The following is a 26,258-nucleotide window of genomic DNA, read 5'->3' as shown; positions in this document are numbered from 1 at the left end:
TCTGAATTAGAGAAACAAACACTCTTAGATCCTTTTCTAATGCCAGGGCCTCTTTAGTTTTCCCCTAGTTCCTGCCTGAGTCGGAGTTCTTTTTCTGCACTCAGTCACAGGGCCCAAAGCAGCAGCCACACTACTGCGGCTATAACATGTTCAATTTCCTACCTTAGCTTCTCTTTACCTACTGCTTTGGTTAGAATCTCCAGTAACCCTTATAGCGTTTTGGGGGTGTCCCTGTACTCACACACTAGTCTGAAGCGTTCCAAAAACTTGGCTAAGTCTACCCACATGGAAGAGGCTGGCCATCCTGGGATTTCCCCCACTGACAACAGGCTGTCTCCCAACATGGTCCCCTTACCCATGCCTATTTCATTTTTGGTCTCCTGGCTGGCTCGCCAATTCTTTGAAGACAGGGTTATTGAATAAATCCCCTGAACTGAGAAGAAACTTTGAGACTGAAAAACAAAGCAGGCAACTCCATAAAGTACAATTATGAAGTTTATTGTGGGTAGGTTACATACAGGTAGGATCGGGCAGATTTCAATCCGGAATCATTCACAGCTGCACTATACACCTCCAAATGTGGTACAGGATTATTTAAAGGGGCCAAAGCTAAGGATAGAATCTGACTACTGTTACCAAGCCAGATTCATTTGCCTGTATGCAGCAAGCCAAATGCTGAGATGCCAAGCTTTGTAGTAGAGAAAAGCTTTACTCACAAGGCAGCCAAACAAGGAGATTAATCTCAAATCCACCTCCCAAAGATAGGTTTTAGGAATATTTATGGGATAAAGATACAGGATGGTCTGAGGCATGGGGAAAAGTGATTGGAAATAAGAAAAGCGAGGTAATCAGTGATCTGTGCAAGTGTAGTCAAGCTTCATGGTTCTTCATAGGACACATGTTCAAAAACTGGCAGTGTTAGCATGTTCTGAGGGTGGAGTTTTGGGCCTTCTGATGTTAAAAGGTCATCATGCAGGTCCAGTTAGATTGTCAGTAGTCTCAACCGGTCTGAATCGGGCAAGAACTAGCTCCAAGTTCCTGAAAAACAACTTAAGCAACCATTACTACAGTGACCCATATGTCAGGGATGTTATATATAAGGAAGCTAGTGGGAGTTTAGTTTAAAATCAACTAAAAGCAAACTAAAAGCAAGTGAGGCAGGTTAAATTTGGTGGGCCTACTCAGGTTAGCCCTCCGTTTCACTACTAAGGGAGAAGCACGTCCATGCCAACGGGAACCAGGGTTTTTTCTCTTCCCAGGGGTCTCAGGACTATTATTCCTCACAAATCATTAACCATCTGCGTCAGCAAAAGGCATTCTTCGAATTTTCATATCAGATGAAGGCAAGGGTAAAAGCTGCTAGAGAACTTCTCTGGCGCTCGTGCATTCCTTCTGAGTAGGCTAAAGCTCCTTCACAGAGAAAGGGGAGGAGGGTAGGACTGTGGGCCTATGATGGAACTGAAAAAATGGAGTCAGTGTGGTTCAGCCATACAGCACCTTTGGCTAACTTAATGTAAAGTGTCAGTGCCAGGCTTCCCTGGTGGAGCAGTGGTTGAGAGTCTGCCTGCCGATGCAGGGGACATGGGTTTGTGCCCCGGTCTGGGAAGATCCCACATGCCGCGGAGTGGCTGGGCCCGTGAGCCATGGCCGCTGAGCCTGCGCATCTGGAGCCTGTGCTCCGCAATGGGAGAAGCCACAATAGTGAAAGGCCCGCGTATCGAATAAAAAAAAAAAAAAAAAAAAAGTCAGTGCCATTTTGATGTTTGATCCTTTGTCTCAAAGATGTACATAACTGTGCCTTCCATATCTAACAGATGGAACAGTCCTCAGAGTTTTCCAAAACACTGTCTTTCAGATTATAATCCTCAAGTTGGCTCAAATAAAATTTTCTATTTCTTCTTTAGATCGACTATTGATTAATTTTTCCTTGACAGGAGGAACGGTAGAGCACAGGCGCGACCAAGGTAACAGGCGCGAGAGGAGTGTTCTGGCACGACCCCAGCATTCTCCGCTCCTCCCTCCCAGTTACTCCTTATGGAGATCGCCAACCAAACAGAGACCAGGAACCCCAATCCCCCTCCTCCCCTTAGGTTGGGACTGGAGAGCGCAGGCGAGAACGAGATGGACGGAGGGGCGCGAAGCGAGGTGCGCAGGCGCTGCAAGTCTCCGATGAGGCGCCGGCCTGAGTGGGACGTCGGCGCGCAAGCGCAGCAGGTCCCTTTAAAAGGAGCACGCTCCTCCACCGGACTCAGCACGCAGGCGTGGAGTCTTCCCCGCTAAGGGTTCGCGCAGGCGGGGTATTAGCGCGCAGGCGTCCCGCCAGGGGGCGGAGCCCGAGAGTTGGGCGGCGGATATCCGGTTCCTGGAGCAACGAACGGCGGCGGCTGCGGCGGCGGCGGCGACGGCGACGGCGACAGCTACAGCTTCTGAGGAAGCGGTTGCGGAGGAGGAAGAAGAGGAGCTGGGCAAGGCGAGAGCCACAGGCGGGACCCTCGCCATGGGTCAGCGGACCTAGAGCGGTGGAAGGTACCGGCCGGGAGCCGAGCTGGTGAGACAGTCGTGGGGGTGGAAATGGAGACCGCTCAGGCGGAGAATGGGGAAGAATTGAGGCTCAGAACGCTGACGGAGAGCAGTGAAGGGCCCTCAGGCCGATGAGTGGGAGGAATGGCGGCGTCGGAATATTGAAGGGGAGTAATGGGGGAATTTAGGGGAAGGACGGGGAGGAATGGGCTCAGAAGACTGACAGGTGGAAGTGTCGGGGTCTTGGACGAGGACGGAGAGGAATAGGGGAGGATCCGAACGCTGAGGGCAGATATCGGGGCCTCTCAGGTTAAGGAGAGAGAAATGGGGGTCCAGAACGCTCAAGGGGAGAAATGAGGGGCTCTCAGGCTGATGACGGGGAGAAATGCGTTGGAATGCTGAAAGGGAGGCACGGGGGTCTCATATGGAGGACGATGAAAAATAGGGGGTCAGAGCGCTGACAGTTAGGGATGGCATGATCCTGGCCCAAGAGGAGGGGAATGGGGTGGGGGTGGGGTTCAAACGCGGAAGGGATGTCTAAAGCTGATGGGAGGATGAGGACGCTGAAGGGAACTTTTTAGCTGCAGAAGAGGGGAATAGGGAGGTTTGGGGGCTTGGGAAGAAATTGTGGCTTAGAGCACCGACAGAGGGAAAATAAGGTGGGCGAGGTTGTCAACGATATGGAGGAGCTGGGGGCTCTGTGGCAGAGGACACAGAGGAAGTCGAGGCAATAATACTGAGGTAGCAGGATAAGAGGACAGCAGACAGGGAAGGAATGGAAGAGTTAAAAGACTGAAAGAGAGAGATTAGTGACTCCTGGGTCAAGGAAGGGAATGAATGGGAGGTTAGGATACTGAGGGAGAGTTTGGGACCTGGGTCTGGGGACCAGTCGTATGGGGGCCTCTTGCGCTGAGGATGGGAGGACTGAGGTCTCTCAAGCTGAGACTGAGGGGGGAATTGGGGATTAGGACGCTGAGAGTGAGGAATGCATTGAGGATGGAGACCCTTAGGTTGAGGATGGGGCTACCCGGTCAAGAAGTGGGGGGAATGACAAGCTCCTGGGCCCAGGACAGGGAAGAATGGAGTGGGGATGGGGGTTTTTCTCTTCCTTACATTGGCCAGTTGCTTGTGGCAGGTCCTAGATCTTAAACAAGCATTAATAGATCCGTGGGTTTGTGCGGCCTGGGGCACAACATGTTCCTCCCTAGAGCCTCAGTTTCTCCCACTGCCCCCTCCATGTTGCAGGCCGCTGCTCCTTCTTGTGGCCCCATGGCTGAGGACTGGCTGGACTGCCCGGCCCTGGGCCCTGGCTGGAAGCGCCGTGAGGTCTTTCGCAAGTCAGGTGCCACCTGTGGACGCTCAGACACCTATTACCAGAGGTACTGGGTGGGTTGTGGACAGAGTCAGGGGTTAGGGCTGAGCCTGGTTAGGCAGGGTGAAATCAGGGGGTAGGGTTAAATTATGCATATACAGTTGGTCCTTATTATTTGCAGATTCCATATTTGCAAATTTGCTTACTAAAATTTGTTTGTACCCCCAAAGTCATACTCACTGTGCTTTCATGGTCATTTGTGGATATGCACAGAGCAGCGAAAAATAAGTCGCCTGATGCATGTGTTCCCAGCCGAGGTTGCACGAGGCTTTCTTATTTTAACTCTTGTACTGTAAACAAGTATCCTTTCTGAGGTCTATTTAGTGTTCTGTTTTTTGCATTTTTGTACTTTTTAATGGTGATTTTGCTGTTTGTAGTTGCCCCCAAGTGTAGTGTTGAAGTGCTGTCCAGTGTTCTAAGTGCAAGAAGTCGGGGATGTGCAATATGCAGAAAATACATATTAAATAAGTTTTGTTCAGGCATGAGTTGCAGTGCTGTTGGCTGTGAGTTCAATGTTAATAAATCAAAAAGACAGTATATCTAGAAAAAGAAGAGGAAATTTGCCAATTAGTACATGAGGCTGCTCCAGAAAGTGCTAAAGTAACATCTATAGTATCTGATGAAGCTAAGGAAAAGGTGTTAAAGTGGCTGAATTCGCGGAACTATGAGATGATGATTAAAGTGTAGTGGACAGCGTTGTGAGGCTGAAAGCAAAGGACATTGACAGTCACGTTACCCAGGGTTATGAAAATGTTAAGCCTGTCTCAACTAGTGCTGGCTGGCTTACACGTTTCAGAAGGTGATACATCGTGAAATGTGTTAAATTTGCAAGTGAGGCAGGTTCTGCAGATAAGAGACTGTGGAAGAATTTAAAAAACACCTGAAAAGTGTTATACAGGAAAAGGGTTATGTAGAAGAGTAGGTTTTCAGTGCTGATGAGACTGGCTTGTTTTACATCGACAAAGGAACCTATATAACACAGATGGCTTCCAAAGCTCCTGGCTTTAAATCATTCAAAGACCATGCAGTTAATTATTTGTAAGAGGACTGTATTAAGCAGGGTGTCTTTAAACAGAAACACACGTAAAACAAGGTTACATACTGATCAGCTGACAAAATGTGACCAGAGGCTTACAGGAACCTAACCTGTAGTTCCATTAGGAGCAGTGGTTCTTTACTCACTAATTCAGTGTTCAAGGTGACTTTATAGAACAGATTACTGTGAATAATGAGAATTGACTGTAAATACATGAAAATACATTTTTATAAACCAGTTACATTTAAGGATTTAAGGTCTTTTAGAATATGTTAGTGATACGGTTATTAAATTTCTTAAACTTTTTTTGTATGTAAGTTGTTTCCTTGGAGGAATATAGTAAAATTGTACCTACAATTACACTTATTTATATGTTTATAAATAAACATATGGTGTTTTTTAAATGTTTATATGTTTATATTAGTTGTACGTTTATCCACATATTTACAATTTTTATAAAACTTTCAAAATTTATAAATATAAGTGCAATGATCAAGAACTGAAAAGGCCAGAGATTTTACCCTAATTAAGGCAAGATAGCAAGTGAATGTGTCGCGGTTCTGTGGATGCTAGTAGGAGATATGAGGCTTCTGGTTCAGAGATGAAAGACAGTTTATTACTCACAGCATTAGCAGTATCCAGTATGTCATCGTTATTGTGCCAGTTCACCAAATGCCAGTTCCCACAGGGTGACATGAAGAGAGTAATTAATTAGCACCTACACACGCACTGGGTTGTGTTGTAGGAGAGGAACCTTGAGCTTAAGGAATCCAGTCTTTTATAATGTTAGGACAGTAAGGATGCCTTCCCTTTGCTCTGGAAGGACACCCTGTCTCTTATCTTCCAAGGCTGATGCTGTACACATATCCTTGAAAAGATAGTTCATAACAAAGGATAGTCAATGCTGCTCTTGAAAGACATGTAGAAATGTGAGAGACCTGTGGAATATTGTCTCCCAACATCAGTTACTTATACTTTGTTTTGTATGTAGTTGCATTTATTTGTTTACATATGTATTTGTATGTATATCTATATGTACACTTACTTATATGTGTACAGTTGACCCTTGAACAATGTAGGGATTAGGGGTGCCAATCCCCTGTGCAGTCGAAAATCCACATATAACTTTTGATTCCTTAAAAAGTTAACTACTGGGGACTTCCCTGGTGGTCCAGTGGTTAAGACTGTGCACTTCCACTGCAGGGGCATGGGTTCAATCCCTGGTGGGGGAACTAAGATCCTGAGTGCCATGTGGCACGGCAAAAAAAAAAAACACAAAAAAATTAACTACTAATAGCCTACTGTTGACTGGAAGCCTTACCGATAACATAAATAGTTAACACGTATTTTGTATGTTGTATATATTATATACTGTATTCTTACAGTAAAATAAGCTAGAGAAGAGATTAAGAAAATCATAAGGGAGTTCCCTGGTGGCCTAGTGGTTAGGATTCTGGGCTTCCACTGCTGTGGCCCGGGTTCAATCCCTGGTCGGGGAACTGAGATCCTGCAAGCCGTGTGGTGCAGCCAAAAGAAAAGAAAATCATAAGGAAGAAAAAGTTCATTTACAGTACTATACTGTATTTATCAATACCATAAGTTTACATCATCTGTTTACAAGATGAATTGCTTGTATGTCAGTACCTACATCAATATTGTCTTATATGATACAAAACATTGTAGATATTATACATATTACTAATACCAGACATCAAAAATGAAAAGATAATTGAAAAATTTATGTTTATTTACAGGTATAACAATTCATGCATTGATAACTAAGAAGGAGCAATATGATTGCTTTATGATAGGGTACTATAATTGATACGATTGCTTCATGGATTGCTTCATGGTAGCCTCACCTGTACACTAATGAATGAATTGTAAAATTTTTATGGCATACAGTATTATAATCATATTCATAATACAGTATTGGGAACATTGTTACATTTTTAAAAACCACTTACCTGTGATGATAGGCAGTTTCCCTGATTGCCAGAGAGAGAGGCATACCATATGGTAATGTAATTCTTTGAAAGCAAAGTTATAAAACAGTAAGAAAACTAACATGTTAAGTTTATATTAAATATCTCTCACCTTATGCCTGTGTAAGTATAGGCAATCCACTTCAAGTCTCGCACAGATGAATACTTGGGTGATGAAACGTCTCATACAGTTCTTGCCGTACAGTTGTTAGGTTTTCACACAAAGATACCCACGCACAAACATGATAGGTAAGTATTAACTGTACAGCCTGATGATTATTTACTGTTCGTTAAGTGGAAGTGGATCATCATAAAGGTCTTCATCTTTGTTGTCTTCACGTTGATTAGGCTGAGGAGGAAGAGAAAGAGGAGGGGTTTGGTCTTGCTGAGGAGGGTGGCAGAGGCAGAAGGAGAGGAGGTGGAAGGGAAGGCAGGAGGGCCAGAACACTCGGTGTAACTTTACAGAAGTACATGGTAATTTCTGTTTGACCTTTTTGCTTTTTCACTTTTCCAAAAATGTTTCTACACAGTACCAATCTTTCTTCCACTGTTTGCTTTAGTTTGTGTCCATATCATAGAATGGTCCATGTTGTAAAATAAGTCAAAGTATTCTTGAATATCGGAACCCTTCTGCTAGATTGTCTAATGTCAGTTTTTTTCTGGCACTCCTTTTTCTTCGTCGTCTTCCTCATCATCTGGCACTGGTTCGGCAGCGTTCATCTCCATCAAGTCGTCTTGTGTTAATTCCTCTGGTGTGGTGTCTGATAGCTCTTGAATCCAAGATCCATGTCTTGAAACCCTTCATCCGCTCCCCCCTTTTTGCCGTATCCACAATCTCTTTCATGATATCCTTGATTGACTTGGTCGTAAATTCTGGGAATTCATGCACAACATCTGGACACAGTTTTCTCCAGCAGCAGTTATTGTTTTGGGCTTGGTGACTTTCACAGCCTTTTCTATAACGATGGCATCTTCAGTGGTGTAATTTTTCCAGACTTTCATGATGTTCTGTCTATGAAGGCTCTCTTCCATAGTGTTGACAGTCTTTTCTGTAGAGTACTGTGTATAATGAGCCTTAAAGGTCCTTATGACCCCCTGATCTAGAGGCTGAATTAGAGACATTGTGTTTGGGGGCAGGTGGACCACTTCGACACCTTTGGTGTTGAATTCATGGGGTTCTGGGTGGGCAGGGGTGTGGTCCAATATCAAAAGAACTTTAAAGGCTGTCCCTTACTGGCAGGGTACTTCCTGACTTCAGGGACAGAGCATCAATGGAACCAATAAAAAAAAGGGTTCTCGCTGTCCAGGTCTTCTTGTACAACCAAAAGACTGGCAGCTGGGGTCTGTCTTTTCCCTTCAGGGCTCTAGGGTTAGCAACTTTATAGATAAGGGCAGTACTGATCATAAACCTGACTGCATTTGCACAAAGCAGTAGGGTTAGCCTGTCCCTTCCAGCTTTAAATCGTGTTGCTCACTTTTCTTTCTTACTAATATATGTCGTTTCTGGCATTTTTTTTGCAGAATAGGGCACTTTGATCTGCATTAAAAACTTGTTCAGGCAGGTATCCTTTCTCCTCAATGATTTTCTTAATGGCGTCTGGGAACTTGTCTGCTGCCCCTTGGTTGGCAGAACCTGCTTCTCCTGTTATCTTGACACTTTCAAAGCCAAACCTCTTTCTACAATTATCAGACCATCCTTTGCTGGCATTAGATTCTCTGGCTTTAGAGACTTCACCTTCCTTTTGCTTTAAGCTGTCATTACAGTGACTTCATTTTTTTTTGAATTATATTGGAATTTATAGGTATGCCTTTCTTATAGCAATCCTGCATCCACATAAGAGCTGCATTTTCAGTGCGAGATAAAAAGGTGTTTTGCAAAAAATACAAGGTTTTCGAGCTGCTGGTGTAGCTGCAGCGATAGATTCATGAATTTCCTTTTTTTTTTTTTTTTTTTTTTTTACAATAGTCCTTACAACTGGATTCATTAATCTTGAATTGGAGGGCAACCACCTGCAGATCTCAGTCTATGGTACATGTCAAGCAATTCTGCTTTTTCTTGTAATGTCATGACTTTTTTCTGCTTCTTGGGAGCACTTCCAGCATCACTAGTTACACTTTGTTATGGGTCCCATGATGTTATTCAGGGTTTACGGTATTGCGCTAAACGCGATGAAAATGACATGAGAACCACTGCAAGGGGTCACTTTCTACTGTGATGTGCAGTTTACTGGAGAAGCAGTCTGCTCACTCGGAGATGATTAGCCTTCCATGGCATTTTAAGCAGATACTCACAACACTTGAGCTCACTGCAGTAGCAACAGGAGGTGGCTGTTAGATGATTATAGTAGTACAATATGTACTATAGTTAATTTTATGCAGTTATGGTATAATACTGCATCTTTATGTTTGTTTACATTTCTCTTGACTGTGAATGGTACCACATACAGTCTTTAAGTGTGTGATAAATAAGTTTTGATGTTTAAACTTTTATAATAGATTTATGTATATTTTATGGTGGTAAAAGATGAAATAGACTAGTACTACATATATTTTATGCATCCATGACACACCTAACTTTTTCTTAATTTTTTCAATATTTCTAGGCTACGTGGTTCATTGAGTTTTTTTAAATAGTCACAAATCTCCAAAAAATTTTCCAGTATATTTCTTGAAAAAAATCTATGTATAAGTGGACCTGCACAGTTTAAACCTGTGTTGTTCAAGGGCCAGCTATATTTAAAACATTTGTTTGTGTCTTATATAAGTTTTCTTTGTCTATGTATTTAGTATGTAATGCTAACACAGTTACATTATTCAATGTATTCGTGCTCCTATTTGTGTTTATTTTCACTTATATAGAATACCACTAGTAGTACACATTATAAATACACGCACATCTGTTTACATTTATATTACTTATTACTGTCTGTATACTTGCTGGTATTTATACACCTTTTATCTTCCTGCTGTTCAGGATTATTTGGGGTAGTTACTTGGTCGGGGCTCGTAGGCTGATCCCAGGCTGCCTCCTGTATCCCACCAGCTCTGCAGGCCTATTCACCAGCCCAGTGGGAGGGTTGTGGGGGTGGAGTGGCAGTAGTTCCACCTAGGTACCAACCCGTCCTGGCCCACCCCCAGCCCCACAGGAGACAGGATCCGAAGCAAAGTTGAGCTGACCCGATACCTGGGCCCTGCGTGCGATCTCACCCTCTTTGACTTCAAACAAGGCATCCTGTGCTATCCAGCCCCCAAGGTACTGTACAGTGTGGGATACCCAGGCAGGAGTGGCTGAGCCACCTAACACCCACCCGCTGACTTACATCTTCCTGCCCTTGCTCTTATCTCCAGGCCCATTCCTTGGCCATCCCCAGCAGGAAGCGGAAGAAGCCTTCGAAGCCAGCCAAGGCTCAGAAACGTCAGGTTGGACCTTCGAAGAGCGAAGTCAGGAAGGAGGCCCCAAGGGATGAGACCAAGGCTGATGCTGGCACAGTCCCAGCCTCACTTCCTGGGCCTGGGTGAGTGTCAGCCTCAAGTGAACCAGGTCCACGAGGGCTGTGGTTGGGGGTGCACTCGGCCCCACGCCCATGTTTCCTGTCCCAGGTGCTGTGAGAACTGTGGAATCAGCTTTTCAGGGGATGGAACCCGACGGCAGCGGCTCAAGACTCTGTGCAAGGACTGCCGAGGTGAGTGGCCCCTGGGGCACTGGGAGGTAGAGCCGGAGCAGGCTTGGCGTCAGGCTAGGACACAGGTGTCTGGCTGAAGATTGAATGGTAGATGTCAGGATGGAGGCAATCATGAGGTCAGGTATCTGATGCTCCCTTTACATTTCTCTTCTACTCTCTTCCTCCCTGCAGCACAGAGAATTGCTTTCAACCGGGAGCAGAGGATGTTTAAGGTAAGCACGACCTGCTTCCTCCTCACAAGTGTGCGGTGGGAGCAGGATGTGATAGGGGCTGGTGAGAGTTCGAAGGAACAGTGATGGATCCATAGGGTGTCAGAGTCATTTTGTAGGGAGCTAGCTACAGTCAGCTGACAGTAATGGGAGTTAATCAGTAGACACAGTGACGAGGTTCACAGGGGAACAGTAGACATCGTTATGGCCTCAATGATGGTGGCTAATCAGTAGTCATCAGACAGTGAGTGATGAGACAAATGGGGGATGAGCAGACATGATGATGGGGGCCAGTGTGGGGTCAGTAGACACACGAGGGGCAGTGCTCCTGGAGCCACTTTGCCTGGACCTGTGACCTTGCCCCGCCCATTCCTGGCAGCGTGTGGGCTGCGGGGAGTGTGCGGCCTGCCAGGTAACAGAAGACTGTGGGGCCTGCTCCACCTGCCTTCTGCAGTTGCCCCATGATGTGGCCTCGGGGCTGTTCTGCAAGTGTGAGCGAAGACGGTGCCTCCGGATTGTGGAAAGGGTGAGTCGGGCAGGTGGGGTGGGCCCGAGGCTCACCTGCACTCCTGACCCTCATAGCCCTGGCCCCATGCGTCACACCTCCGGCCCCCCACAGAGCCGAGGGTGTGGAGTGTGCCGGGGCTGTCAGACCCGAGAGGACTGTGGCCGTTGTCGAGTCTGCCTTCGCCCTCCCCGCCCTGGTCTCAGGCGCCAGTGGAGGTGCGTCCAGCGGCGTTGCCTGCGGGTGAGTCAGGCTGGAGGGGCCAGCGCTGGTGGGCCGCGGCAGAGCTCACTGTACTGTTACAGCTGCCGCTGCTTCCTCCCAACCTGGCCTTGCCCACCTCACGTCTTCTTTTCTCCTCCGTCCCGTGCTCACCTCCTCGGCCCCGCCTGCCCCTGTCTGCCAGCACCTTGCACACCGCCTCCGCCGCCACCATCAGCGATGTCAACGACGCCCTCCCCTAGCTGTGGCTCCCCCTGCTGTGAGTGCCCCGGCCCACCCTCTGCCTGCCTGTCCCACATGCATGCTTTCTGCACACCTCAGGGGAAGCAGGTGGTCCTGTGTCTACCTGGTACCACCAAGCCTAAACTGTCCTTCTGGCTTTCTCTCAGGGTAAACACGGCCGCCGCAGGGGAGGCTGCGACTCCAAGGTGGCTCCCCGGCGGCGCCCCCCCCGAACCCAGCCACTGCCTGCACTTCCGCCCTCGCAGCCTCCAGAGTCTCCAGAGCTGGTGAGGCCCTGGTGGGCAGGGGGAAGGCACAACCGTAACCTCACCCACTACCTGCCCTGACCCCACCCCATTTGCCTCTGCAGCACCCCAGAGCCCTGGCCCCCTCGCCACCTGCTGAATTCATCTATTACTGTGTAGACGAGGACGAGCTAGTGAGTGGCCTCACCCTACCTGGACAAGCCTAGACTCTCCCAGGGCACTTGGTTAACCCCAAAGAAGCAGATGCTGCCATGGGCCTAATAAGGGAATAGTAAGGCACAGTGATGGGTGCTAGTGTGGGATGAGCAGACAGTGGGGTAGGCACTAATATGGGATCAACAGGTGAATTGACAGTACCTAATGTCGGATGAACCAGCACTCTAGTGGGACTAATAGAGGAACATGGTGACTGAAGTTCACGCAGGATGAGCAGATGTTGCAGGTGCAGTGATGGGAGCTAAAAGAGTGTCAGCAAAATCCTGCTGGAGATGGGGGTCAAAGACATTGTCTTGGTAGCTAGTGGGGGACTAGCAGATAGAACGATGATACCGTGCTGGAGCAGCCACAGTCCTCGTGGTATCAAGGGCCATCCGGTACAGTGATACTGCCTGGTGCTCGACTAGCAGACACTGAGGTGTGACTAGTGGGGAGTCAGGCTAAGACCAATGTCCAGCCAGTTCCCTCCAGTGGGGCTAGGGGAGGAGTAACAGGAGCAGCATTGTAACTGTCCTAGTGACAGCGTCCCCCGTCCCTCTGCTCCCCAGCAGCCTTACACGAACCGTCGGCAGAACCGCAAGTGTGGGGCCTGTGCGGCCTGCCTGCGGCGGATGGACTGTGGCCACTGCGACTTCTGCTGTGATAAGCCCAAATTCGGGGGCAGCAACCAGAAGCGCCAGAAGTGTCGTTGGCGCCAGTGCCTGCAGTTTGCTATGGTGGGTGCAGCAGGATGGGTCAGGTGGGTGGGGCGATCAGTGCCAGGCCCCCCGGTGCCTGAGAGGGATGGGCCGGCCTGGTAGGTGGGTGGGGACCGGCCAGATGGGTCCTGCAGCTTCGGAGCGGTGGGTGGGGCAAGGGGTTCCGCCAGCAATTAGCTGACGTTGTGCTGAGATAAATGAAGAATCTGGGTGGCACTGGCATTGCCAACAGGAGACTAGCAGGCTCGGTGACGAGGGGCTCATACCTGAGGAGACTCTGTGCTGGGATTAACGGGGGCGGGGGAAGCGGAGTCACAGGCACATTGATCGGGGCAGGGTAGTGTGGTTGGCCATCGTACCCAGCGGCCATAACACCCCATCTCTCCTCACAGAAGCGGCTGCTGCCAAGTGTCTGGGCAGGTTCCGAGGATGGCGCCGGGCCACCTGCACCTTACCCGCGTCGAAAGAGGCCTGGCTCTGCTCGAAGGCCCCGTCTGGGTCAGACCCCGAAGCCTCCCTTGGCCACGCCCATGGCCCAGCCAGACCGTGCCCAGACTCCAGTGAAGCAGGAAGCAGGCAGTGGCTTTGTGCTGCCCCCGCCTGGCACCGACCTCGTGTTCTTACGGGAGGGTGCAAGCAGTCCCGTGCAGGTGCCTGGCCCAGCTCCAGCCTCCACAGCGGCTCTGTTACAGGTGAGGGTCCCACCTTATCCTGCCCTTCCCGACCCCACCCAGCCTCGTGTGGGGAAGCTGGGACCAAGTCTGCTGCCATCCTCCTTCACGCAGGAGGCCCAGTGCCCTGGCCTGAGTTGGGTCGTGGCCTTACCCCAGGTGAAGCAAGAGAAGGCGGATGCCCAGGAAGACTGGACACCGGGCACAGCCATCCTGACTTCTCCTGTATTGCTGCCTGGCTGCCCCAGCAAGGTGGGGGTCAGTGATGGGTGGTCTGTGAGCAGAGTGATGGTGAGCCATGATGGTGGTTCTTTGAGCAAAGTAATAGTGTGCTGATGACAGCCTCTCACAGAATCATCCCGCCTGTCTGACAGATGCCCCACCCTCCCCAGGCAACTAGTTTTGCCTGCTTTGCTGCCCAGCTAACAGAAGAATGGAAATCTGTGAGGAATGGGAAAGGTTTGTAGGCAGAGAGATGGTTTTTCTGTGCTCAAGTGTGACAGAAGTGGGATTGTCAGCACAGTGACATGTTGGCTGATAGAGACACTTTCCTCAGGCCAGCCCTACCCTTCTGACAACTGCCCGTTTTCCACCTCCCCCAGGCAGTAGACCCAGGCCTGCCACCTGTGAAGCAAGAGCCACCTGACCCTGAGGAGGACAAGGAGGAGGAGAACAAGGATGACCCCACCGCTGACTTGGCCCCAGAGGAGGAGGCAGGAGGGGCTGGCACGCCCGTGGTCAGTGCTGGGAGACACATCACTCTCCTGACCCTGCTTTAGCCCCACCAGCCATGTTGACCCTGGTGTTAATTCTTCCCCAGATCACGGAGATTTTCAGCCTGGGTGGAACCCGCCTCCGGGACACAGCAGTCTGGTTGCCAAGGTGTGCCCTCCACAGGGAGGGGTGGGGATGGGATTGGGTGGGGTGCCTGTCAGATGTGGGCCCTGAGTCTTAAAAGTACACTCAGCGTTTTGGCATGGTGTTGTGGGAGGTAAAGGCCCCACACCACTGCTCTTGTCACAGTCAGTGACGGGGTTTGTACAGGACCTTAGAGATTTCTCCTGAGGTCCAGGTTAGGGCTGTTCTTGAGGAGGGTTACGGGAGGTGATGGGGGGAGAGGATTTGGTGACCTGTGATGAGATTTGAAAGAAAAAGAAAAGGAAAGCCTTGTCCCCATATCCCTAAGAAAATCCACAGAGGTCAGGCTTAATATATAAATTCTTATTCAGAGAATTATCACTCGGGGTCTTGAAGGCCTGTGGAGTCTCCAAAAGATGAATGGGTGGGCTGGGCAGTGGTGGGTGGGCAGGAGACCTGGGTCCTAAGATGGCTTTGTGATCTGGATCCACATACAACTGGAGTATCCTCTGTGGAAGGGATTAGGCTGTGTTTCTTCAGCTCTTCCAGAGCCCGTTGAGGTCATTTACTGTTTTAGCTGCTGCACAGGACTGTCCCCGCAGGCGTGGCAGTAGAAGGCAGGATAGGTGCCTGTAAGGACTGGGACGGTGGGAGGAGGACAGGGGGATGCTGCCTCCTGCAGAACTGCTGACAGCCCTGAACAGAGCCCCAGACACAGGCAACATAAACCTGTTGGCCTAAACTCCTGGATTCCTTTGTTCCTGCAAACTAGTGTCTGCAGGCCAGAGACTTCTCCACCTGCACCTGGGCAAGTACTGAGGTACTGATTGCGGCCCTTCTGGGTACACTGCAGTGTGGCATACAGTGGTGAATCAATGACCCTGGAAGGCTTATCCTTCAGAAGATACAGGATTTCTTTCGTCAGGGAGCTTATAATCCAACTGGGGAGACTTATTTCCCCTATGCATGAAGTCATTACATATTACCGGAGAAGGTAATGATGTGCTTGATGTGCTACATTGTCTGTAATGGAAGATTTTAGAAGAGAGAAGGGAAAATTAAGGGGAAATGGAAGAGTAGGGAATGGTTTGTGATGCTCCATTTTGCACATAGGGAACCTCATTCAACATACAGACCTGCTCCCTCTTCTCTAGGTCCAAGGACCTTAAAAAACCTGGAGCTAGAAAGCAGTAGACTGGAGGCTTCTGCAGACTGTAGGACTCAAGGTGATATTTACAGACCGACTTTATGAGAGACAACACTGATCTGCTCAGAGGCTGGACCATAGATGGATTGCCAGGGCTTGTGTGGGAGTCAGTAGGAACTGGGAAAACCTACCACCAAACCAGAGGAGCAGGCCTGTTCAGTACTTTGAGCTTATAGAGGAAGTAAGCAGAAAAGGAAGGAAAAGAGTAGAAAGTTGGTGCACCTGCTCCAACCGGTGCAAATCCCAAGAGCCTGAGAAGTGTGGATATTAAGGATGGGGGAGTTGGGATGGGATGTAATTAAAGCCACCTTCAGCCTAAACAAGCCATCATCATAAATAATTTTAAATACATTTGGATGAGACCTGGCTGTGACTCTAAACATTTCCTCAGGGAGACAGCAGTTGGGAATGTAATGTGAATAAATGAGGAAAGGAACTGCTATTTGGTGAGTTCCTCCCATGGACCTAGTTTAGTCCTCAGAAACATCTTTCTAGAAAGGCATTGGTTTTGCCCATTTTTGCAGACAGGAAAACTGAGATGCAGAGAAACTACATAACTTGTCTAGTGTCGAACAGCTAATATTGATAGAGCCTAGAATCAGACCCAGGTTGTAAAAGCCTTGTCCTAAGTTAAGCCACTAAACTGTTAACTATAACCTATATCTAATAGTGTGTAATAATGTTATATTAACGCAAGTTTCCAGTGACCTTGAAAACAAGGTGGATTACTCTAAGCTTTATAACAAATCCCTTAACACTGCTGCCCTTAGGGTGGTTTAGGGAGCACCAAGCCATTGTGGATGGTGCCACCTTATCAGAGCACCCGCAACTCCTGAGACTGGGTTCTTCCCAGGCCTTGGGTGCTGCATAGGATCCCTCAAACCCAAAGGGCATCTTTCCCCATTGGCGCTGCTTGTTATCATCACTCCCCGTCCTCAGCCAAAGCAGCCTTCAGAAGTAAAGCTCCTGGCCTGGCTCATCATTCCTCACAACTCGAATCCCCTGTCCCTTGGTGACCTTTGTGCTTGGTTTCTGCTCTCAGCCCCTATCTACTAGGAGTCCGAGTTCCTGCTTCACGTCCTGCCTAAGGGCCAGTCTTGGCTCAGCCCTGCCTCACTTTCCAACTCTGCATAAAGTGCCAAGAAAATTAGACCTGTGATTCATTACTTAGTTAGCTTTACAGTGGCAGGACTGAGTGCATGCCTCCCTCCTTAAATTTTGTAGCCTATGTGCTTTGCTTGCCTTACTCTAGTCCCAGCTCTGCAGCTTTAGATAATTCAGATGTAGATTAAACTTTTCTCTAGTTTAACTCATTATATAGCCCTCTGCCACCCTCCTCTTCTCCTTCCGTTGCCTCACCCTGCCTACTTCAGCCAGAGGCAAGACTGGATAATTTTATTGATACTGTTTTGCTCCCCCCCAACAAGGATCCAACCACTCAACCCTAGTATTCTAGTGGTATTTTGACAGTGATGTCCTAAGTGAAATTTATTTGAATAGCATTCTGATTCATGAGATAAGAGTTTGGTTATTGTGTGTATGAGGATACAGTCAGAAAAGCAGCACCACTAATATAAAGATTTTATGTGTATTTGTACATATAAATATGTATATTAAAAGATTTATTGTAGGGATTTGACCTTATGCAGTTGTGGGAGCTGGTTGAACAGTCTCTGTAAGGCTGTTGTTTTTACATCTAATGCTGGAGCTTGAAGTCTGCAGGGCAGGCAATCGGGAAGGGAAGATGGATGTAAAGAGTGGGAGACCGAGGAGACACTGGCGCCCACGAGCACGAGCTGCAAACCACGCGGATGGCCCGGAACCCATGTCAGCCTCTCACCACCTCCAACTTCGATGATGTGGGTTTCCTGCAGAAGAAGCTGGTGCCCTTCATCACAGAGTTAAATATGCATCTGGGCCAGGAATTAGAGAAGCTGAAGGAAGATCCTGGGGAAGGTGGAGCAGCTGCAGGCCTGGCTGCAGGCCTGACTGCTGCCCCATACCAACGAGGTGAGCCAGCAGATAAATGACATGTGTGAACTGCAACAGTGCCTGGTGCCCCTGCACCAACCTTCCGAGTGTGCTGCTGCTTCACTTCTGCCCTCCAGATATCACGCAAAATGTCTCTTGTGGCCCATCCTAACCGGAAGCGTACGGGGAAGGGAGTACTGGGAAACGTAGCCTAGTCAAGGTGACACGTTACAAAGCCACCCTGCCATGAATCAGCTCCCAAGGGTCTCACTACTCACCTGAGGATAAAGGATAACGTGATAAAGCTGCGTTGCTGAAAATGCAAAGCTGAAGACCATGGATTTCATGGTGACCCCAGCAAGTACAGAAATTCTGTCAAGCCCACCCAGAAAAAACTTGCTGGTCTCGGCTATTTTTGTGTCATTCGAGTATTGAGAACCTGGCCCATGGTAGGCACTGTACTTAATACTGGGATTCAGGAATGAAAAAGATATAGTCCATGCAGTTTTATTAAATACATCAATATGTATTTACAAATGGTGAATGGATTTCCAACTTTATCGTGGAATTTAATGGTGAAAACACAGAATTCAGGAAACTGTTGGGAGGACAGCCCTTGCGTGAACCTTGTTGGGGCACAATAGGCATTGGAAATAATATAAATAGTTTCTATCTCTATGCTGTTCTATTTTAAAATTATTTTTAAATGATTTTTATTGTCCCGTTTACTGATTTATACACTTAGTGTTTCTTTTGGAGACTCTTGATGGTGCTTAAGTGTTGATTGACTGCCTCTGAGAAAGTGGTATAGTGGGTGGCAAGAGCAAGGTCAGGTTCTGTCCGTGGACCTTGGGTGAATCACTTCTCTTAGGCCTCCCAGGAGGTTGAGACTTGGTTGAAAGCCTCGTCTCACCGGGCTTGGCGCCTGGCCCAGCCCCTCCACCCACTGAATAGGCCCGCCAGGGGGCTCCGGCGCCCGGACCGCGGTCCTCCCACCGGGGCTCGGGAGACGCTGCCCCTCACCCGCCTGCCTGGGCGGCCCTGGGGCGTGGGCGTGGCCTCCGCTGGGTCCAGGCTTCTGTTCCCAAGCCGAGCCGTCACGGTGGGAAGCCGAATCCCCTCTTCACAAAGTGGCTCAACAGGTAAAACCGAAGCGGAATTAAATTACGGGACACGCCCAGGGTGAGGGCGCGGCAAGACGAGCTCAGGACCAACGCTGGGATGTGCAGGGCAGCCGGGTATTGCCAAGGGTCCATTTCCCCTGTCTCGCTGAAAACTCCAGGCTGTAGACCTCGGAGGTTACTTACCGACGGGCGCCCAAGGATCTCAGTGGCTTTTACCAAAACCCGCTCCTAGGCCGAGGGCGTTTTCGTCGCTTCTCTTGCCCAAGGGTGTGGTGTCAGGGTGCTTCCACCCAGACCAGCCGGCGGGCCAGGCACCCGTGGGAATCGAAGATCAAGGAACTGGCCCTCAGGACCGTGTCCAGGGAACGGAGACAACCATCTAATTTCTTTCTTTTTTGTTTGTTTCAGGCTACGTAAACTCTTAGCAGTAAATGAAAATGAGTATTTTTCCGAACTGCAGTTGAAGGAAGAAGCTTTATAGGACATAAAAGACAAAATGAGAGAATTATTAAAAGAAAGTTTGAAAGAGAAGAGAGACACTGTTTTGTGGCTGAAAGCCTGAACCAGCAATTCAGGAAATGGAGTCCAAACCTAGAAACATTACTGCCTACAAAATCCGAAGTGGGCGCATTACAAATGATTAAGCAATGCTAATTTACCGTAAATTGCGGTCTTAAGATGGGATGCACAGTACTATTTGTACTTTGGTTATTACACGTCAGTGACCGACTAGGTGCTGATTTTTTTGTGTGTTGTAGTGATGGTTCTATGTTCACCCCCACTATAGAAAGAGTACCAAAGTGTTATTTGGCTTTTAGGTATTAACTACCACCTTGCTCTTGACCAGAAGTACAGCTGTGGTCTCCACCTGTGCTGAGGGCCCCTTCTAGGTTTCCTGACCTGTGTTGTTTTCCTGCCTGGGATCCGGAATCTCAGAGCCCGATCACCTGCAATTCTAATCCACATCCTACCCCTGGCCCTAGTTTTTATTGTGCCCATACAGGTCGTGTCACTGCCGTACCAGCCCATCTGATTGCCCCCCATCCTAGGGTACCTCAAGTCTAAGCCCCGGTTTCCTGATTTTATTAACAAATTTGTCATTACTGGTTGAGTTGGCTGACAAAACAGGCTCTCTCAGCTTTAATTGTTTGTTGTAAAATGAGGATAATACCCGCTGTTCCATCAATCTTGTAAGATATTTGTGAGGCTCAGAGGTTTTATGTGTGAAAATAACTTGTAAATTCCTGTAAAGAACTACGCGAATAAGGTTGTCTTGTGATGATTTATGTCATGAAGATTAACTTAGAGATGGCCTCAAATTTTAGCCTACCAACAAAATGCCCACTAACCTTTCTCATGCTTTTAGACCGATTACAAGATATAAATAGAAAAGTCAATTGGAATGTAGTTAGATCTTCGACTAAACTTCGGGTTAAGGAGGCTCTTTTTCTGCTATTTGATGAACCCTGGAAGAAGGGAGTGAGGTCGGCGGGAGGCCTGGCGGAGGGCGGGGAGAGGACTGCGCAGACTCAGCTTTTCCACTCCCAGAGGAAGTCGTGAGTGCTGGAGTCTGTGGTCACCATGGTGACGGGACCAACTTCCGCCCCCCTCACCTGCCCTGATCCCCGCGAGGCGCACCATGGCAACCGGACCTCTGCGTCGCGGAATCTGGTCCCTCAGGTCGCTGTGGTTGGGGAACCGCGGCGGGCGTCGCCCCGAACCCGAGGGGACTCGAAAATGTACAGCCAGCGATTTGGCATCGTACAGCGGGAGGTTAAGGGCCCCACTCCCAAAGTGGTGATCGTGGTAAGCACGGGATGTGTGTGCGGGACCCTACCGCTTTCTGCGTCTCCCCCAACTCAGCGCAGCCCACCCTGGCCCCCAGCAGGGGCTCTCTCGAGGGAAGCAGGTGCTTGATGCAGCAGCTTGCATTTTGAAAGCGGGAAGGATAAGGTCTCTTGCCTAGCTCTTGTACTCCGTCCCTCCCTACCCCCCAAACCCCCGCGTCATATAATATTTACTTTCTGTATTTGGAGAAACACCACTTTAGATCTTGAGAGTTTTCAGTCTTCCAAGACTGCTGAAAGAGGTCGTCCCTTTGCAGTGCGGAGGGTGTGTCAAGGAAACGGTGCTGGGTCAGGCGGCAGGAAATCTGGGGTCTGGGCTGGCAGTGATGCAGCTGTACGGTCTTGGGCTAGTTCTACACGCCTAGGAAAATCGTGTGTTGAAGGAGTATTGGGCTGTGAGGGGTTGTGAGTGGTTATAGAGCCCTTTCTCTGCTGACTCAACCATAACAGAAGCGTCCCTGCAGGCCTGGGAATAGGAGGTTGGTTGCCTTTAAGGCAGGGGAGGTGGTAGGAGGCCAGGGGAATGCTGCGTGCTGCAGATCCTGCTCAGAACCCCAGAAGCTTGGTCCATGCACCTTTGTTTCTACACACTGGTTTCTACAGCCTAGAAAACCACGTGTAGGCAGGCAATTATACAGGTATTATTTGAGCCCCTGCTGTGTGCACAGCTCTGTGGAAAATACAGGGGTGAATACAGTGACCCTGGGAGGTTTACCCTTCTTTAGAAGTCTGATCCCTGCCTTCACGTTGCTTATCATCTAACTGCAGAAACAACTTGCTCATGCACAAAACCATCAAAGGTTAACACAGTATGTAATGATGTGCTATACTGTCTGTGTTGGAACATTGTGGAAGAAATATCAGGGATAATGAAGGGTGCAGTTTTATTATGGTCCATAGTGCGCATAGCAGTTCTCAATGCCCCCTCTTTTTTAGGTCCAGGGACTGTAGGATCTGGGTTTGGAAATCAGTAGAGTGGAGTCTTTTACAGTCTGTACGGTTCAAGGTGATCATTATAGACAGATTTTATGAGGGACAGAAATTGATGTACTTTGGGTTCTGTACGCGAACACTGAGCTCAGGGGCTGGGCCATTGGTCAGGTGATATTACTTGTGTTGGGAACCAATAAGGATTTCTGTTCCACCAAATTACCACCAAACCGGAGAAGGAGGCCTATTGAATACTTTAAGCTTATAGAAGAATAAAGAGGAAAAGGAAGAGGTCAGAGCTGGTGTATCTCAGATGTCAGAGTGTGATAAGAAGTGTGGATGTTAGAGGTTGCAGAGTTGTGGTGGGAGAAGAATTAAAGCCACCAGAGATGAGACTTGGATGCTAAACAATTCCTCCAGGAGAAGTTGGTGAAAGATGAAATGTCTGAAGTAATGGAGAAGCAAAAGGAGCGGCTATTTGGTGAGTGCCTCCTAGGAGCCCAGTTATTTACTTCTTGAAATAGTTTTTTAGGAGGACATTTATTTTGCTCATTTTGACAGGTGAGAAAACTGAGACTTAAAAAGATTAAGATCACACAATTAGTAATCAGTAGAGGCCAGGATCAAACCTAGGCTGTAAGACATCATTCTTTAAGACATTAAACTGTAAACTGTAATAGTAGAAACTAATTTGAGATGTTGCAGTAACAAAAGCCTTCAGTGACCTTGAAAGTACAGAGTAGTTATTAAACCCTTTGTTCTGAATTTAGCATGGTTTAAGAGTTGCAGTGTCCATTATGGTGGCCACTAGCCACAAATGGCTTTTGAGCACTTGAACTATGCGTAGAGTCACATGTTGAAATGATAATATTTTGGATATATTGGTTAAATAAAAATATATTATTAAAATTAATTTCCCCTGTTTCTTTTTACTTTTTAAAATACAGCTACTAGAAAATGTTATTAAATTATATATCTGGTTTATATTATATTTCTGTTAAACAGGACAGGTTTTGATTACATAATGCTAAGACTCTGCATGGATTGGCACCACCTCGTTGTTAGAGAACTCCAGATCATACCTGTTCATCCAGAGATAAGGTCCTTCCTGATCACAAAGTCCTACACAGGATGCCCAAGCCTTAAAGTGCTTCCTAATCCCCAGCTACTGCTCAGGCTGTTTCTCACCACCCTCCACCCCCATCCCCCTCTTCAGTCAAAATGTACCTCAGAACCTGGTTCTTGCCCTGACAATTTGACAATTGATTCCTTATGACCTTGGTGCTTGGTTCCTGTTCTCAGCCCATTTGTCTACTGGGAGCGTGAGTTCCTATGTATATCCTGCCCAGGGTGCAGTCTTGACCCAGCTCTGCTTTGTTGTCACTGAATCCACGTTCATAAAATGTTTTATGTATTAGAGAACAGTAGTTTGTTAACTAAATCTAGGCTCTAAATAATTTGGATATGAATTAGCTACTTCCCATGATGTAACCCTCAACATCATCCTTTGTCTCCAACCTACCTCAGTTTTGTATTATCTTGTTCAACTAATCTAGGTGTGTGTGTGTGTGTATATATATATATATATATATATACACTCTGAGCCCTGAATCTTTTCATGAAGCTATCTTCACATGTTTATTTTCTTTCCCTAGGAGATTCCCTTACCAAGTCCCAATTCTAAGTGTAAATGATCAGATTGACTCTGCCACATGAGTTAAAAGTTTTGTTACTGGGCTTCCCTGGTGGCGCAGTGGTTGAGAGTCTGCCTGCCGATGCAGGGGACACGGGTTTGTGCCCCGGTCCGGGAAGATCCCACATGCCGCGGAGCGGCTGGGCCCGTGAGCCATGGCCACTGAGCCTGCGTGTCCGGAGCCTGTGCTCCACAGCGGGAGAGGCCACAACAGTGAGAGGCCCGCGTACCGCAAAAAAAAAAAAGTTTTGTTACTGTGAATCAGCACACCAGAGTCTCACTACTCACCTAAGGATGATTTGATAAAACTGGCTGAAAATACAAAGCTCAAGACCATGGATTTCATGGTGGCCCAGGAGGAGCAGGAATCACATCAAGCCCACCCATAAACATTGTTTCATTCATTCATCTTTCCCATTCATATTGAGAACCTGATGCTGGTAGGCATGTTCATTGCTAGGAATACAGAAATGAAAAAGATATAGTCCATATGATTTTATTAAATGTGTCAATATGTATTCACAATGATGTATGCATTTCCAACTTTCTGGTGGAAGTTTGTATAAAATGAACATATTTACAGAAATTCAATTTACCCCAAAATGTCAGGAGCACAGCTCTTACATTAAACTTCTGGGCACAATAGAAATAGGAAAAAAGTTCTACCACTAGGGGGTTTTTTTTTTTCCCCCTTTTCTTTTCCTTCTTTCCCTCCCTCCCTTTCTATCTTCCTTGCTTCCCTCTTAGTAAAGGATTTTTCATTGTCACAACTTGTTATATATTGATATATCCTTATACTTAGATAGTAGTCTCTTAATTGAAAGAATTTTTATGTTGGTAACTATGTTGTCCACCCCTGAGAAACAATGTGGGGTAGTTAGTGGCAAGATCAAGGTCAGGAATTAGAAGACCTCTAATTCTTGTTCTATCCAGGCCTGCCCTAACTATTTAAAGCACTTTGAGCAAATAACTTATCTATTGTTAAGTTATAACTTATCTAGATAATCCAGAGATTATCTAGTCAATTATCTATTGACTAGATAATCTCTGGAGCCCTGTTCAAATTTTTAACTTTATAATTCCATGAACTTTTACTCAAATGGCATTTGAGAAATATTTGAGACTGATTTGATGACATCTTAGGTATAGGTTCAAAGAATCAAACAAGTTACATCTTAGGCACCTAAGTTTTTTGCAGTTGTAGCAGGATGTATTAGTTTTATATACCAAGTTTTGATTAATATGAGTATTGGTGGAGGTCATGATTAATTGAAAATATGCAATTGATTTTGGGTCTATCATAAGTGATAGTTGCTATTTGTTTTCAGAGAGCCAAGCCTCCCAAAGGCCAAGGGGCTAAACATCATCTGGAAAGAATCCGACGCAGCCATCAGAAGCATCATGCTATTTTGGCTTCCATTAAGTCAAACGAGCGGGATCGCTTGAAAGTTGAGTGGGACCAGCACAATGACCGCAAGTTTGTGGACAGTCTTGTGAAAGCAAGAGTCAAGGATGCCATGCAAGGGTTTATCATCAATACTGAAGAAAGACGAAATAAGTAAGGCTCGTAAACCAGCTGATCCAGACTCTGAAACATTCCTAAAACCACAGTTTGAGATTGATCAATCAAAAATCAAGTGAATTTTTACAGTAAGGATCATGGCTGAGCTATGCATATTCCTACCAAACCAATAGCTATTGCTTGTTTCTATTTTCACTTGTGATAACCTATGTTTGATAGAAAGCAAAAGAACATATTGTTTCAGATTTCTTTATTTTTAATTAAAATCTGCTCATTTTGCTTTTTTGTTGAAGATATACATTACATATCTCATCTGTATGTGATCAAATAAAACATGGCATAGATTAGTATCTTTATTGCTTTAAATGGCAACTAGTCTTATTTTATGGAATACTGTAACGATCTTTCCTTCTTACAAAATTTATGACTGAACGTGTACTTCTGAAATCAGATTTAACAAAATAAAAATCAGTTAGTGAAATGTGGCATGATAGTTTTAATTTCCTTTTCTCTTGTCATTTTGTTTTGTGAACTTAGGTTACGTGAACTTTTAGCATCAGAAGAAAATGAATATTTTATTGAAATGCAATTGAAAGAAGAAACAATTGAGGAGAAAAAAGATAGAATGAGAGATAAAATCAGATTATTAAGAGAGAAGAAAGAAAAAGAGAGACAGGATTTTGTGGCTGAAAAGCTAGACCAGCAATTCAGGTAATGATATCAGAAAAACACACACACAGAATCTGAAGTTGGTATATTAAAAATTATTTAGGAAAGCTAACTACAGTAAAGTGTAGCCTTAAGAGGGTATACACAGTAGTTGTACCTTTAAGTCTTGTTGATTATATATACATCATCGCATAATGCAGATACTGAGGAGTTTTGTTTGTTTTGTGGTGAGAATGCATGAGATTCACTCTCTTAGCATATTTCAAATATATAATACAGTATTATTGCCTGTAGTCACCATACTGTATATTAGATCCCCAAAACTTATTCATTCATCTTATAACTGAAAATTTATATCCTTTGACCAATATGTTCAGATTTCTCCCACCTCATAACCCCTGAGAACCAGCATTCTACTCTCTGTTTCTATATATTCAACTTTTTTTTCTTAGATTCCACATTTAGTGAGATCATACAGTACTTGTCTTTCTCTGTCTGGCTTATTTCACTTAGTATTATATCCTCCAGGTTCATCCATGTTGTCTCAAATGGCAGAATTTTCTTTTTTATGCTGAATAATATTCCATTTCATACTTCCTTTATCCATTCATACATCAATGGACACTTAGTTTGTTTCCATATGGTAGTTCTGGTTTTAATTTTTTGAGGGATCTCCATACTGTTTTTCAGAACGGCGATACCAATTTATATTCCCACCAACAGTGTACAAAGGTGTCGTTTTCTCTACATCCTTGCCGACACTTGTCACCTCTTGTCTTTTTTATAGTAGCCATCTGAACAGGTGTGAGGTGATATCTCATTGTGGTTCTGA

The 26,258-nt window shown here is 46.6% G+C and overlaps 2 protein-coding genes across 2 annotated transcripts in view; both read left to right on the top strand.

Moving 5' to 3' along the window:
* The first annotated feature begins 2,374 nt into the window (after positions 1-2,374).
* On the top strand, positions 2,375-20,152 carry MBD1 (methyl-CpG binding domain protein 1). The gene is given in 19 exon segments (XM_082667781.1): positions 2,375-2,548; positions 3,766-3,899; positions 10,052-10,166; positions 10,262-10,426; positions 10,428-10,596; positions 10,768-10,808; positions 11,185-11,331; positions 11,425-11,553; positions 11,717-11,791; positions 11,922-12,041; positions 12,125-12,193; positions 12,785-12,952; positions 13,327-13,626; positions 13,720-13,857; positions 14,208-14,342; positions 14,426-14,487; positions 17,393-17,423; positions 17,425-17,680; positions 19,174-20,152. Coding segments are annotated over 18 exon segments (2,247 nt in total). The 5' UTR covers positions 2,375-2,548; positions 3,766-3,789; the 3' UTR covers positions 19,191-20,152.
* Positions 20,153-20,316: 164 nt separating this feature from the next.
* The window catches only part of CFAP53 (cilia and flagella associated protein 53), a gene marked incomplete at its 3' end in the record, with an annotated part of 59,866 nt that continues 53,924 nt past the window's right edge, over positions 20,317-26,258 (top strand). Inside the window, exons 1-3 of the mRNA XM_082667782.1 lie at positions 20,317-20,571; positions 24,564-24,793; positions 25,295-25,468. Of these exons, the coding sequence (XP_082523908.1) occupies positions 20,347-20,571; positions 24,564-24,793; positions 25,295-25,468 (629 nt within the window). The 5' untranslated portion in view covers positions 20,317-20,346. The remainder of the gene's footprint in view (positions 20,572-24,563; positions 24,794-25,294; positions 25,469-26,258) is intronic.

This window comes from Grampus griseus, assembly GCF_964374135.1.
Source record: "Grampus griseus genome assembly, chromosome: 12".
Taxonomy (NCBI): domain Eukaryota; kingdom Metazoa; phylum Chordata; class Mammalia; order Artiodactyla; family Delphinidae; genus Grampus; species Grampus griseus.
Note: the sequence above shows the minus strand (reverse complement) of the source record. Positions and strands in the feature narration are given on the sequence as shown.